Genomic DNA, 15463 nt, shown 5'->3' on the forward strand with positions numbered 1-15463 from the left:
GGGATCTAACAAAACCTCTGCAACAGGGACAAAAATTATTAGCATGTGAATATTCCCACTCTGGTTGCTAAAAAAGAAATGTTTTAAGAGAAAAGAAGAAGAAAAAGAAATCTAGTAAAGGGATAAGGATGGACAGGAAAAGTCAGGAGTTCTATCAGGCATTTCATGAGTAAGGGGCCAGAGATGTGGCAGGTCGGAAGCTGGCCATAATTATTTAGGATGGCTGGTGTGCAGGTGGGAGGGGAGGCCCCAAAGGCAGAGCCAAGAGAAAGATGTGAAATACATATTTCTGTGTATTGAGAATGTATTTATCCCCACCTCCCTTAACTTTGGCATTTCCTCTGGAGATTGAGAAAGTGTTTGAAATACTTTTAATTACTTTTTGCATCAGGGGCCAACTTCTCTCAATACCACTGTCATCCAGACCACATGGCCACCTGCATTTTCACAGGGTTGCATTTTTCTTTCCGGAACCTGGACTCCCACCGAGGCTTCAGAGCTTCGAGCTGGGGTCGGCCTTCCTATGTTCTAATACTTTTAACCTGGGCCAAGTTCCTGGGAGGCAGCAAAGGTAGATTGGGATCCTTGATGTACTCTTGGACCCATTTGTTGTTGGGGTTGGCGCAGACCTCTCGATTCTTTTTGGTGACAAAACTGTGGAGGCAGAGTTAGAATGTCAGTGAGCATGGAGTAGGGTGGGGGTCCAGTCTACACTCCCCCATTTTTAGCTCACCGGGGGCTCACCTCATACTCTTTACTGCATCCCTAGGCCTCCCCCATCTGAATTCCCTCAGTAGGCCTCCCTCTCTGGCTTCTAGACCTGGCTTCATTGTCCCTGTTTCAGCCTGTTCCCTGCTCAACCAAGATGCTTAGGCATGGGTACCATTATGGCTGTCATTTATCAGTCCACAAAACTATAAGTGGCAACATCAAGAATTAAACTCAGGCCTGGGGCTCATGCGTGGTTCAGTAGGTTAAGCGTCCAACTTTGGCTCAGGTCATGATATTGCGTGGTTCATGAGTTCGAGCCCCGCATCAGGCTTGCTACTGTCAGCGCAGAGCCCACTTCAGATCCTCTGTTTCCCTCTCTTTCTGTCCTCTCCCACTCTATCCCTCTTTCTCTCTCTCCCACAAATAAATAAATATTAAAAAAATAAACAACCGAGGACTTCCCTGCGAGATTCGAAGCCCAAGCCCTTAAGCACAACTCCCCTGCTTCTAACATGGAGACTTCTTGGTTCTGTGCATCTCATTCTGGTCCCGGTTCCCCTTCCCCCTCCACAGAAATGTCTGCAGGGGATGCTTACATGATTGCTGGCAGGTAGCAGTTGAGGGCCTTTCTGTATCCCACCACCAATTTCTTTGGCAATACTTTCTCATGATACTTCAGGCAGCAGGTGGGAGAATTGTTCACCGACTCAGGAATTTCTGAGAGAATCACATTGAAAGCTGAACCAAGTAGGCATAGAGGGAGCCTGTGGTTGCCTACCTTCATCTCCCACCCATTGCATTCCATACTTCTGATGGCAAAACCATCTGTTAGCAGGGACTGATGATAGCTTTATGGGTAACAGAGAACATGAAAAAAGGAAGGGGGGGGGTGGACATACATCTAGAACCTTCAGCTTCTGAACTGAGTTTCAGCAAATGCAAGTGACTTGGTTATTCATGTTTGCTGGTGAGCCAGGGCTTGATTTGGCCAACACATATTGAGCTCTAAGGGGGCAAAACCCTGAGGAAGACACCATCATTACTCTGGAGCATCTCACTGTCTAATCAGAGTGAAAAGGGAAAGTGAAATGAATTGTGGAAAACAGAATGAGGGGTACCTACCCCAGCCTGGGTGGCTGAGGAAGAAGTCCCACAGCATGTAGTGCATGGCTTGCTTCTTGAAAGATGAGTGGGATTGAAGCAGATGAAAGGGTTGTGGGATCTGGAAGAAAGGCATGAAGGCGTGGGGGAAGCCGAGTGTCTGGGGAATGCTGAGCCACTACAGATGGCAGCAATGCAATGTGAGAAGAAAGAAGAGGAGACAGAATTGGAGAGGGAAGGGGAGACTAGCACACCTTCTGAGCTGTGGACTGTATCCTAGCAGCATTAGAGGGGCTGAGGTCAGCGAGGAGGGTGAGATGAGCAGTGAGCCAGAGAAGTTAGGGTGGGAAGAAAAGTGTTCTGTTTAGGCTTCGGGTCAGACATCTGGAATCGGTATCTTGACCAAATGATTTGAAGTATGGGCAAATTAAAAAAATCTCTCTAGGTCTCATCCATTAAATTAGGGTAAAAATATGCTTATATGTCCTAGGATCATCGTGAGGGTTAGTTGAGAAAATGCTGGTAAAACCCTTAATTCAGAACATAGTAAGGCTCAGTCAGTGCTTGTTACAATTAAGAGTAGATGATAGTAATTGACCATTTTTCTTGCCTGGAAATGCCACTTCCCCCCCTCTTTTTGATGCTGTCAGAATGCTGGCCTTGGTTGGTTGTTAGTGCTGTGTTTCTCTTGAGCTCCCCTGACTACTCATCAGTTGGGACATCAAACAAGAGGGCAGGTAGAGACCTCTCCCAGCCCCCAAAACTGCAGAGTGCAGATCCCTTTGCCGCCTGACCCTTTGCTTCCAGCTGGTGGCCAAGATTGGAATATCTCAAGAGTACCATTTGGCTGATCCATGCTTTGGGTGGGCCATTTTCCGAAACTTTTTTGAAGACTGAACCCATCGTAGTGGTCTGTTTGACCTTCCCTAAGGGCAATGTTACCTCCTGCCACCCACCAGATGCAGCTCTGCACATAGTGACGCCCATGACCCTGGTTCTCAAAGCAAAGATGACAAAGTCCAGGGGGCATCTTGAGAGCATGTGGGCAGAATATGTGGTGTGCATGACCGTTGTTCCCCTGAGAGTTTATATGCCAGAGTCCGACCAGACCACATGCTAAAGGTAGCCTTAGGGAGAAAAAAAGGGGCTGGGGCACATGGAAGTTGGTATGTGGAAAGTCTGAGTGGCTTGGTCTCTTTCTTGTTGCCAGGTCCTCACATATGATGGTTGAGGCAGGGATAGAGAGTGGGAAAAACAAACCTTGTTCTCCATAGGTCCCAAGCATCCTGTGGCTCCCAAAACCTTTCAACCCCTTTCTCTTTTCTATAGCCTTTATTTAAACCCAGGCTGGGGAATGGGGACAGAGGCCATGAAATCCTGCACTGCACACCTGGGCATCCCATTGGGCCTTCCTTTGGCTGCCATGATAGTCCCAGAAATCTGTGCCAGACACTACAAGGAAGAGTATCTAGGTTCAGACTCCCCACCCCTGGGCTTGGCCCCAAACATCACTTCAGCCCCCTTCCCAGTACCTTTTGTCCTGCTCTCTCAGAGCACCTGTAGCTTTTCTTATCCAGCTATCTTCCTGTCCTCCTTTTGTTGCTCATGTTTATTCTCGTATCTCCTATTACTTCCTTGGCTCCTCCTAAATGATCGCTCACTATTCTCCAACTTTGGGATTCCTGACATGACCTTGACCCAGCTTCCTGGAACTGCCTGATGACCCCAGAAGGGATCTAGATACCAGCCCAGCTCTCCTTGCAAAGGAGAGAGTTTGAGGAGTGTGCTTGCAGGAGGGGAGAGGGCCCATGGCTGATGACGGAGACCTGACAGGACTCTTGATGTCACCTCACTGCCAGCTGCCCTTTCTCATTCCAGCCCTGCAGGGACAGGTGGACTCACTTGACTGGCCGTACAAAGCCGGAGTGGTGATGAGGATGAGGAGAAAGAGGGCAGCCACAGAGAACTTCATCCTCTCCGGGGGACCCTTTAGCTTCAGGGGAGGCTGGTTGTCCACTCTGACTTCACAGCTGCTCTCTGTACTCTGACCACTTCAGAGTGGGTGGAGGAGAGAAGAGGTGCCTCCCTCTGTTTGCCAAAAGGAAGGGTGGGGCTTGGCGCAGAGTTGAATTAATAAGTTTTTTTTTAATGTTTATCTATTTTTGAGAGAGAGAGAGAGAGAGAGCAGGGGAGGAGTGGAGAGAGGAAGGGGCAGAGAATCCCAAACAGGCTCTGCACTGATAGCCGTGAGCCCAAGGGGGGGGGGGGCTCAAATTCATGAATCATGAGATCATGATCTGAACAAAAGTCAGACCTTCAACCAATCTGAGCCACCCAGGTGCCCTGAATTAATAAGATTTAAATTCACCAGGAAAGGAGTAGAGGAAGGGAACATGTGGTTCACGTGTGCTGTGTGTCAGCCACCTTATATAGACGCTGTTTGACTTAATTCTCACCATAGTGAAGCGGAGATTATTATTCCATTTTATAAATGAGGCCACTTGAGGCTTAGAGAGGTTAAATTCTCCCAGGTCACAGAGATGAGAGGCAGTTCTGCAAACCAGATCCGTGTGATTTCACCACATTACCTGCCACCATCTCTATTTTGGGGAAAGGGGGAGGAAAGGGGGTGGAACCACCCCAGTACCCTCAGGTGATCGGTCTTTGGGAGGGTGAAAATAAAGCAGGATTAGAGAGATCACAGACTGGAGTGAGGATAGGGTTTAGGCCTCTGAAAAGGATGCCTCCCATCCCCAGTCTAAGGACACATGGCTCAACTCACACCTTTTCCCGTCACAGATTGTGTTAGTAATACTGAGAAAAAACAATGTGCGATCCTTGAGTCCTCATTTATTGCTGAGGTCTTTGGCTTATTCGTTAACGTTCTTTTATCTCTTTGGACCTTGGACTCTGAACCACCTTTAGATCTAGTTGGCCAGCCCTCCTGCTTGCCTGCGGTATGGGTTTATCCAACCAGCTACCGCGGCCAATCACGGCAAGCAGAGGGCGCTCCAACCCCACGCACGTGATAATCTCTTCGGTGTTTCTGAGCTTCTCGGCCAGGGGCCTTGACTGGGGCTGACCTGCCCCTCCGCGTCTTCTCTCTTCAGACTGCCTCAGGACCCCATTCCAGGGATTGAAGGTAGAATTCAGAGAAGACATGGAAGATATAGGGGATTTTGGCAGGCGCTTTAGAGGCATAGTGGGGTGCGTTTCAGTAAATGAAAGTAGACTGAGGCAGGGGCGTATGAAGATCCTTATGGGGCTTGCTGTTTTGCATGACTGCTCATGAATAGGGAAAAACTATATAATGCATTTCGTCCTGGTGGGTTCAAGGCAGTGGTGGTGACACTATGGCTTTTTAGGACGGCAGTATGTATGTATTTGGGTACCCCCTTGACCATTGTTTTTGGAGGTGAGGAGGTCTGAGGAAGCCTGGTTGTACCTTTAGCATATAAGTATCTTCTTGGCCCTGGTGTGTGGAAGATGGTGGCCTGGGAAGGGTGGGCACTGTACCTACACTGGCCATGCTCTTACTCTGAGGAAGAGGATCTCCTCCTTGAACCCCGAAGATGGGTCTGAGAGCTTTTGGGGGCAGCTGGGTATTATTCATGGAGCATAGCATCCTCTTGATTCCTGTATCTTTCTATCCAACCATCAGTCCATCCATTTCCTGAGTACCTGGTATGGGCCAGGCTTTCTGTTAGGCCTTGGTGGAGGACACAAAAATGGGCATAACAATATAGTACAACCTGATGTATGCAAGTGGAGGGGGAAGGGTTGGATAAAATCATTCTTATCCCAGATAGCTGGGAACAAGGGCCTTGGGAGCAGCACAGAACAAAGGACTTTGAAATTTGGCTGCTACGAAGACTTTATGAAGATTTACCTGCAAAATCAGGTGATAGTTCTTAGCATTACACTTGTGTAGCTTATATAAATAAGATAATACACTTAGACTGTTTAGCAGACTGCTTGAAAGGTAGAAAGTGGTAAGGCAATGGTATCTGTTATCATCATGATGATCATTATGTAAAGGTGGCCTTAGCTTCCCGCCACCCCCATCACAGGCCTGACCTGTTTTTTTGCATCTAGGGCTGACCACATTTCTGTAGAGCAAAGCCTGATGCCAAGAGTGCTGCCCAGCTGGGCTCCAAAGAGTAGATCTGGTAGAAATGAATGAGGACAGGGAGGGCATAAATTCTAGGTCTTTAATTCAAGGCAGGGCAGCTCCCAGAAGGTGTCTGGGGCTGAGCATTGGGACTGAGAGGGGGACCTTGGCCTCTTCTTCAGATGGCCAGCTCATTTCTCCTCCAGGTCCTTGATGTAGTCCTGGACCCAGACGTCACTGGGGTTGGCACATATGGAATGGCCCTTTTTGGTGATGAAGCTATGGAGCGAAAGGGAGAAGGGTTATAGACTCAGGCATCAAGCAGTGAAGTGTGAGCCGGTCAGCCTCCCAGATTCCTCACCCATCTAGGCTGTTTCTCCTTTCTTTGTCAGAGGCAGCTCAAGACCAGTCTCCTCTCTGAGACATGCTCTCCAGCCCCTCAGGGCCCCTGGACCCATCTCCATGCTTCTCCTGCCCCTGGAAGTGCCCTTCTGCCTTCCCTTCCCCTCCCCTGATGCCTCCCCATGCATGGGCTCAGCTTCCTCCTGGTTCCCCACAGGCTCAGCCAGGCCAGAAAGCCCCCAGGTTTCCCCTCCACTGCCTATCACTGCACCTGAGAGGTGCTTTGGGGAGTCCCCACTCCAGTTCCTCCCTATCCCCCAGGGCTTGCAGGCTTCCTGTCCCCTGGTATATGGTGTGTGGGTGCCACCTACACCACTCCAGGCCTGGAGCACTGGCTGCTGGTCTCATAATAACCCATGATCCGATGACGTGCGATTGCCTGGGCAATGTAGTTGAAGCAGCACTCGGCCGGGTGGTAAGGTCCTCCTGAGGAGAGAGCAGGGAGGGAAGTGGACACTGGGTTCTCTGCTAAAAGCCAGAGCTGCTGGCTGCTTCTGCACTATAGAGGGTGGAAGAGGGAAAGGAGGAGGAGGTGGCCTCACAGAATTTGGAGGGAGGGTTGTGCAGACACTCGGTCCTCCGGCTCCTCTCTCTCTCCTCCTGCATCCACAATCACCCTCTTTCCTGTTCTTCAACCTCTCCTAGAAAGACTGGCTGATGACCTTCAACTCCAGATTGAAGATTAGCAAAGCCCAAATCTTCTCAGTGAGTACACACCATCCCTGTGGGGCAGGCTCGCACAGGTGTTCCAAAGAGGAGGGATATTCGGAAGAAATGCCAATAGAGACAGGGACACATGCCAGCTGGGAGTGCAGACCCAGCCCTTCCCAATCTGGGAGATTGGGAAAATGGGGTTTTGCCTGTGTCCCAATTAAACCCCTGTCCTGCAAAGAAGGAAGCCAACACCAAGGCCCAAGGACCCCAAGGGAGTCAGGATACCCAGGTCCCAACCTCTCTTGCCTTTGCTGGCCATATGCCCATGGTAACTTTGTTCCCCTCTCTGTTTCCTCCTCTGTCAATGAGCCTGTTGGACTGGATTGGTGGTTTTTACACTGAGTTTCTGGGGGTCTTGGGGCTCTGGGGACTATTTCAGAGGTACTGATGCATTTGGGAGTAGTTTTAGAGATAGTATCCCATTCAGCCCTTTTTTGCTGTGTCTGAGTAAGCTTTTGCTGGAAGAAAGGTTCCCTGGTCTAAAAAATGTTAGACATCACTGGATTAGGTGAACTTTTCAGTTACTTTCTGATTTCTAAAATTTCATGGCTCTTATAGCAGGTGCAAGAGAGTGACTGGAAATAATCCGTTCCTTCAAGCTTCAATTATGGAGGTAGCAGGAAGGTTACTTCAGAACGAGGGCCCTGGAGAAACAAGTAGGCACTGCAGTCACGGAGTGGAGTGTTGGGGGTGTGCATGTTATGTGCTCAGCCTGGACAGAACCCTGCGTGTGTTGGCAGTGGCCTCTGAGGTTGCAGAGGGGCAGCTGGATGCTTGGGTGGGAAGGGAACAGCTGGGTCTTTTATCCAGTTCCATTCCAGGTAGCATCCTCTGTCTCCAAAGAATGGAATAAGGGTCCACTGGTTCCTGAGACCAGTCTCAACCTATTCCTCTGAGATCCACACATCTTCTCAGAGAGGCAAGTCAAACTGTCCAGATTACCACTAATTTTAGACTGGCTTTATTTCAACAACCCCCTCTATTTCCTCCCAGTTTCTGAGAAGAAGCTGAGGTAAAGATGAAGGGTGAGGCATGGTTTTGGTTGTGTGTAAAGGCAGCTCATCCTAAGAAATAAGCTGGAAAAAGGTGACCGAGGCGAGACCCCCACTGTTGTGGTCGCCCTCAGCCCATACCTAAGCAAGGTCACACCTTTGGGTAGGGCTGACCCTGGAAGCCGGCAGCCCCAATCTCAGAGGGCAAGCAGACAAATGGCTCCTCTGTATCCCTGGGGATAATGTCCCCCAAATGAGGTGGGCTACTCTTACTTAATGGCAAAGAGAGATGAACTGAGGGAGTGGAGAGGCAGGTTCACTCCATGGCCTTGGCAGGAGGGGGGACTAGTCCCGGGAGAGTGAGGACAAAACCAATTTCAGAAGATCCCAGACCTCCTCCTTGTCTCTCCAGCAACTTTACTCCTGCTTCTTTCCTCACAGGGGCCAGGATGGAAGGAAGACAAGGTATTGCACTCACGTGAAGAGGATTTAGCCGTGGACACCAGGGCACCGGTGATGAGGAGGAGGAGGAAGAGGGAGATGGCAGCCATGGAGACTTTCATCCTCCTGGGTTGAGGGAGCTGCTGCAGGAGGAGAACTTGCCTGGTAGGGGCTTCTGAAGCTCCTGGGCTGAGGTGGTGGTGAGAAATGACCTTCAAGGCAAAGTATTTCTTAAAATAAGGGAACCAAGATTACAAAGGGAAGTAGGAAGCAGTGATGCCTCAGCAATTTCATATCCTGAACATTTGTTGAGGGTGGAGTGAGGGAAGCATGGAGAGCCAAGATTTCAGGGAGGAAATTGCCTTCTATTCCCAGTGGCAATACATTTAACTCCTTTGATATAAGCCCTTCCTTTGATATAGGCTACAGCACAGGGCCTGGGGGTACTGTTGCGCACTTAGTTCAAGATCTAAAGGCTGGGATGTGGCCTGTGACCATTTGGGGAGGTTCAGAATCTGTTTGTCTGGAGATCAGAGGTGATTTAGGGTACCAGGATGAGGTCAGGAGCTCCCCATGTCCAGTCTCACTCATCTGGACTAGGAACTCCTCACTTAAACATTTAACCAGAACCTCCAGCTCCCAGACTCATTGCTACCCTCTCACCGTACCCTGGGGTGAGGAAACACTGTGATGCTCAGTAGATAATTTATTTAACAAACATTACATAACAGCTACACACACCAGCCACTGTCCCAAATGTTTTATGAATAATAGCCCATTTTATCTTAAATAAGCAATGGAGGAAACTGAGGCACAGAGAGCATAAGTAACTTGCCCAAGCTTTGACAGTTGATAAGTGGAATCTGGGTTCAGACCCAGGTAGTCTGGTTCCCAAGTCTGTGTTCTTAACCACTATGCTGTGGAGAAACCTGGGGACCCCAACTGAGCTGTCTCTGAAAGTGATCTGGCTTTTCTACAAAGCCTCTAGTCTTAGCTCTTTCTGATCTCGGGTGTATCCCTTTAGGACCTTCTCCTGGCTTCTGACTTTTGTCACAGAGAAGCTTGATGAATACCTAGAAAATGCTGTGTTCAGGGATGGCCAGTAGGCTTCACTGATTAACAGTGGGCTGGAGTTCTGCGTTGCATAGTATTCCAAGGCCGTGTCCACACACCTCAGAAGAAGTGCTGTGACTAACACATGCAGCTCACGTGCTATGTATTTGCCATCCTTAGATTGGTCTAAACTGGCCATTTACTGAGGAGGAATTCAGGCTCAAGAAAGGGCCAGGGACTTGCTCATATTTATAGGATGAGCGGGGTGCAGAATAGATCCACCTCTGCAGACTCAGTCCAATGGCCTTTACCATGTTCAGCTCAGGGGCCATTTTGCTTACTGTTGCATTTAGAAGGCTGTTTACATCTCCTCTCCTTTCCTAGACTCATCAGGGCAGGGAACATCTGTTATTTATCTTTGCCCATTCATAAAGAGCCTAACACAATTTGTAAATACATGTTTTAGAAGAACCATGAATAAAGTACTTGAGCTGGTCTAAGTATGTGCATCTCACAGGAAATGGCTGAATTCTCATGCTGAGGTGCCAAGACAGCCATTTATTAGACATGTTCTGTATTTGTTATCATCAATAACAAAACTATTTAAACTGTTCAAATCAAACAATCTAAGGAAATAAGTTGTTTCTGGGGAGAATATGAGTTGGAAGGAAACAGTGTTTACTTTGTTTTCATGGCGACTTAGCCCACTTGCCAAGTTGTTGCTAGGAACCTTACAGGAAACCTCTTGATTTTTCAAGCAGTTATTAAGTTCCTACCTACATTAGTCTGTATATACTAATTGCTAATAAATAACCCCTAAATCTCAGGGGATTAATTAAATGAAGGTTTATTTCTTGCTCATGTCACAGTCCAATGTGTGTGAGCAGTGGAATGAGGGTGTGTGTGTTGGAGAAAGCTGTTTCTATTTATGCATGTATTCAGGGACTAAGGCTTCTTCTGTCTGTAATTTCCCCAAGTTTCAACAATAGGTCTCTAATTTTGCTACCATAGTGGAAAGCAGAAGAATTGGGAGGTTTTTATGTAACAGTTGTGGGAATGATATAAATTGCTTTCACTTATACTCTGTGGCCAGAATGAAGTCACCTGGCTCCAATTTAATGACAAAAGTATGGAAAAAATATATCGTCTGTGTGTCCAGGAGGACAGTGGGATGGGTTTCATGACTGCATCACTTCTTTGCCACAATATCAAATTCTAGGTACTGGGCTATACTTGCAGTGTGGGAATGAACATGACCCTGACCTCAGAGGAGTCATAGCTTAAAGAAGGACTCAAAAAAGTAAATGAAAACTGAAATGCAGTGGGATGAATGTAACTTGGTAGGAACATAGAGGTCCTAAATGTTCTGTTGCCCACTGGTAAGTATGCAGTACCTGTTTAAAAAATATTGAAAATAGTTCCCAAAGCAAGACATATACATTGATTTAAAAAATCAAATAATCCAGAAAGGTGTGTGGAACATAAATTCTCTGAGTTCTTGCTTGTCTGAAGAAGTCATTATTCATCCCTCATACTTGATTGATATTTTTTGCTGGGTATAGAATTCTACACTGAGAGTATGAGAATTTTTTCTGGAGTGGAACTTTATTTGTGGTGACCTGATTTTTCCTCTCTCTCTAGATTTTTTTTTAGGTTAATAGTCTTTTTACTGGAAAAAAAAGACTAGCATTTATAATTTGAAATGGACGTAAATTGAATTTCTTGAACAGCAGTGATGATGATTGTGCTGAAGTCTATAGCCACAGCCCACTTTGCTGGCTCCAAGTCATGGTTCAAAAGATTTCAAAAACAGAGTCCAAAGGTGCTTCCCTGGTAAAGGTTTCTTTTAAAAATTTGTGTGAATGGTGACAGCCTGACACCCATTTTGCTCTAGCACAATGTGGTCAATACTAAAGCAACACATGCAGCATGTCACCAGGATGTGTTTCATCATCACCATGGGTCAGGGCCCATGGAAGTACAAGAGGGCCATCCTACTAAGTGGGGCTATGTCTAGACAGTTTAGCCTTCACCCATATTTCTGCACAACATCCTGAAGTGAACCAATTTTAAATGTTTGTTTTCAGTGAACCAGCTATGACAATTTATACTAACATATTGAACTAGAACTTATTTGAATAGATTTATAAATTTTCCTTCCTTCCTTCCTTCCTTCCTTCCTTCCTTCCTTCCTTCCTTCCTTCTCTCCTTCCTTCCTTCCTTCCTCCCTCCCTCCCTCCCTCCCTCCCTCCCTCCCACTCTCCTCTCCCTTAACTTAGGCTTCCTGTTCAGCATGGAGCCCAATTCAGGGCTTGAACTCATGGCCCTAAGATCAGGACCTGAGCTGAGATCCAGAGTTGGATGCTTAATCGACTGAACCACCCAGACACCCTCATTTTTCATTTTTAACACAAATGCCTGACTCTGCTCAGTTGTCAAGCAGCATGTATGAAAAACTGGCCAACCCAATGTATTAGTCATTAACAAATGGAACTGCAAGGGCTCCTCCAAGTACTTTCATATTGTTAAGGTAGTACAAGTATTTATATTGTAAAACTGATGGGTAGATTGATCTTCAAAGGACAGGACCACCAACCAATACATGCAGATTTTGTGTGTGTGGACAGAAGGTACCTTTGATATTCAGTTTTGCTGTATGGAAACAGAACAAATAAATTAATTTTTTTTTTTTGGCAAGAGGTAAGTAAAAGATTCATTTTCTTCTAGAGGGGGAAAAGAAGTTGAAAGTAGATCTTCATTTGTAGTCCTCATCTGTATAAATTATTTATTTATTTATATATTTTTAATGTTTATTCTTGAGAGAGAGTGCAAGTAGGGGAGGGGCAGAGAGGAGAACAGAGGATCAGATACTGGGTTCTGTGCTGAAAGCAGAGTCCAATGCAGAGCTTGAACCCACGAACTGTGAGATTGTGACCTGAGGCGAAGTTGGATGCTTAACCGACTGAGCCACCCAGGCACCCTTTGTATTTTTTTATTTTATAGAGAGGGTGCAAGTGGGGGAGAGAGGCAGAGGGAGAGAATCTTAAGCAGGCTCCATACTTAGCATGGAGCCCAACTCGGGGCTCAATCCCAAGACTCTGGGATCATGACCTGAGCCAAAAACAAAGTCAGATGCTCAACCAACTGAGCCGCCCAGGTGCCCCGTACAAAATCTTCATAGTTGTTTGTCCATCTCCATCAGTATCTGGCTCTCTGATCATTTCACTGAATTCTTCATCTGTTAGTGTTTCTCTTAAGTTTGTCATGACATGACATAGTTCTGCCACACTGCTGTAACTATTGGCATCCTTGTCAAAGACTCGGAATACCTCATGAATTTCTTCTTTACTGTATGTATCTTTCATTTCTAACCATCAGAGTAAAAAATCCTGGGAAGTCAAGGGTGCTGTTACCATCAGCATCCATCTCATTGATCATATCCTGCAATTTGGGTTCTGTTGGGCTCTGACCCAACGACCTCATGGTGGTTCTAAGTTCCTTTGTTGTGATGGTGCCATCACCGTCTTTGTCAAATAGGGAGAAAGCTTCCTTGAACTCAGCAATCTGTTCTTTGATCAGCTGATCAACCATGGTGAGAGCGGAGGGTGGAAGAGCAGAGGGAGCCAGGGTGGCTGCCCCAGTGCAGGGGCTCTGACAGCAGGGGACGCCCCACTGCTGCTGCTAAGGTGTGGTGTGCACTCAATACTGAGTAAACCGGCTGTGCCTGTGAGGCTGCCAGCACCACTGCCCCTCTCTCTAGGAGATTTTAGGATTTCTTATTTATCCTTTTTTTAAAAATTTTATTACTTTTTGGCACAAGAAGATGATCCAGGCTCATCTTATACTTTGCCCTAGCTCTGGGAACCTGCCATTTCTCCAATGAGCCCTGGATCCCATTAGTGAAGGATGGTTTTGAAAACCCAGGATCTGGGTGCTTACGGTGCTCATTGCTATGGGAAGGGCATTACTTTTAGGTCTGAGCTCTTAGTGGACAAACTAGGAAATATATTGAAGTATATATGTGTAAATGTGTGTATAAACTTGTATCTATTTCTATTATATCAATTTCACACATTTGTAGCAATTGCTACGTCATTGGTCTAGGTAAATGAAAAGCCAAAAATTTATACCAATACATTCAATTCCAAGTCAACACACAGGGTTTATTTTAATCTTCCCTTTTTAAGTTTCTCTCCCTACTTTAGTAGTGAGAAATCTGGCTCCCATTAACCTCACTATGTTTACTTTGAACTGTCCCCTGTATGTAACAAATCTTCTGGCCATACTGGCTGTGTCTTTTGTCCTGGTCATATTGGCCTCAAGCATGTGGGTCATGCCCTCTGCCCCTGCCCTAGCTGAGTCCTCAGGTGAGCCCCCTAGTTCACACTAAGAGAATGAATACATGAAGAAAAAAAAAAAGAGAGAGAGAGAAAAGGGAATGAGCTATATATTACTTCTAAAATTTACACTGTGGTTCTAAAAGTAAAATAGTAAAAATATAGATGTTTCCATTTGCTATTTTATGCCTTGATGATTTCTATGCAGCTTTATTAAGTTTTTTTCAACTTTTAAGCACATTTTTTCTAGCTGCTATGCACAACTCCTAAGGTTTTTACTTTAAAAAATTCAACATTGGCTGTCAGACTTTTTTTTTTAGCCATGTTTAAACTTTCCCCAGTTGTATATTTCTTAAAAAAAATTTTTTTAGAGGCACCTGGGTGGCTCAGGCGGTTAAGTGTCTGACTTCAGCTCAGGTCATGATCTCGCAGCTTGTGAGTTCCAGCCCTGCATCAGGCTCTGTGCTGACAGCTCAGAGCCTGGAGCCTGCTTCAGATTCTGTGTCTCCTCCTCTCTCTGCCCCTCCCATGATCATGCTCTGTCTCTCTCTGTCTCTCAGTAATAAATAACTGTTAAAAAAATTAAAAAAAATTTAACGTTTATTTATATTTTAGAGAGACAGAGCACCAGTGGCAGGTGGGGGGGCAGAGCAAGAGGGAGACACAGAACCTGAAGCAGGCTCCAAGCTCTTAGCACAGAGCCTGATGTGGGGCTTGAACTCACAGACCGCAAGATCATGACCAGAGCCGACGTTGGATGCTTAACTGACTGAGCCACCCAGGTGCCCCTACTTGTTTTATAATTAGACAGCTCTGATGAGTTTCATCATAAAAAAAAAATCAAATATCGACACAAGAACTGGCCCATTTCGTTGTTTGTTCTTTTTTTTTTTAAAGCTTATTTATTTATTTTGAGAGGGAGAGGCAGATAGGGAGAGAGAATTCCAAGCAGGCTCCAAGATGTCAGCACAAAGCCTGATGCGGGGCTCGATCTCATGAAACCGTGAGATCATGACCTAAGTGGAAATCAGCATTTGGACGCTTAACTGACTGAGCCACCCAGGTGCCCCTGTTGTTTGGTCTTGAGAAGACCATAAAGATTTATTTTTTCAACTCTTTGAAATTATTTTTTGGTTACTAACAAAACATGTACTTTTTATAAAAGTTGCAAACAGTGCTCAAGTGACAAAGTCAGAAGTGAGAATTCCTCTTCAAATTCCCATTCCTCCCTGTAGCATCAGGATTACCTGGGAACTTGTTAGAAACACTGATTTGGGGGTGGGGCATTCCATCCTCCTGAATTAGAATTTCTGGGAATAGGATGAGGAAACTGTGTTTTAACAAGCCCTCCAGATTATTATTTTGCATGCTAAAGTTTCAGAAGGCCTGATGTGTAGTATAGCTTTGTAACTGGTGTGCTTATACAGTTGACCCTTGAACAACGTGAATTTGAACTGTGCAGATCTACTTACATGTGGGTTTTTTTTTGGTACCGTACATATTATACATTAAATACGGTTCGGTACTGTACATATTTTCTATTTCTTATGATTTTTTTAAACAACATTTTCTCTAGCTTACTTTATTATAAGAATACAGTA

General features: G+C 46.0%; 2 protein-coding genes and 1 pseudogene across 2 annotated transcripts; all 3 read right to left on the reverse strand.

The window, feature by feature from the left end:
* Positions 1-354: 354 nt before the first annotated feature.
* CCL16 (C-C motif chemokine ligand 16) lies at positions 355-3872 on the reverse strand. The gene is made up of 3 exons (XM_007096042.3): positions 3715-3872; positions 1308-1428; positions 355-654 (listed from the first exon to the last, which is right to left on the reverse strand). Exons 1-3 carry the CDS (start codon positions 3782-3784, stop codon positions 522-524), a joined length of 324 nt encoding a protein of 107 aa, XP_007096104.2. The 5' UTR covers positions 3785-3872; the 3' UTR covers positions 355-521.
* Positions 3873-6009: 2137 nt separating this feature from the next.
* Positions 6010-8663, reverse strand: LOC102960496 (C-C motif chemokine 14). Its single transcript, XM_007096043.3, has 3 exons — positions 8510-8663; positions 6637-6751; positions 6010-6202 (listed from the first exon to the last, which is right to left on the reverse strand). Exons 1-3 carry the CDS (start codon positions 8592-8594, stop codon positions 6115-6117), a joined length of 288 nt encoding a protein of 95 aa, XP_007096105.1. The 5' UTR covers positions 8595-8663; the 3' UTR covers positions 6010-6114.
* A 4060-nt stretch (positions 8664-12723) lies between these two features.
* Positions 12724-13116, reverse strand: LOC102969915 (annotated as a pseudogene).
* Positions 13117-15463: the final 2347 nt, after the last annotated feature.

Source organism: Panthera tigris, chromosome E1 (genome assembly GCF_018350195.1).
Source record: "Panthera tigris isolate Pti1 chromosome E1, P.tigris_Pti1_mat1.1, whole genome shotgun sequence".
Lineage (NCBI taxonomy): Eukaryota > Metazoa > Chordata > Mammalia > Carnivora > Felidae > Panthera > Panthera tigris.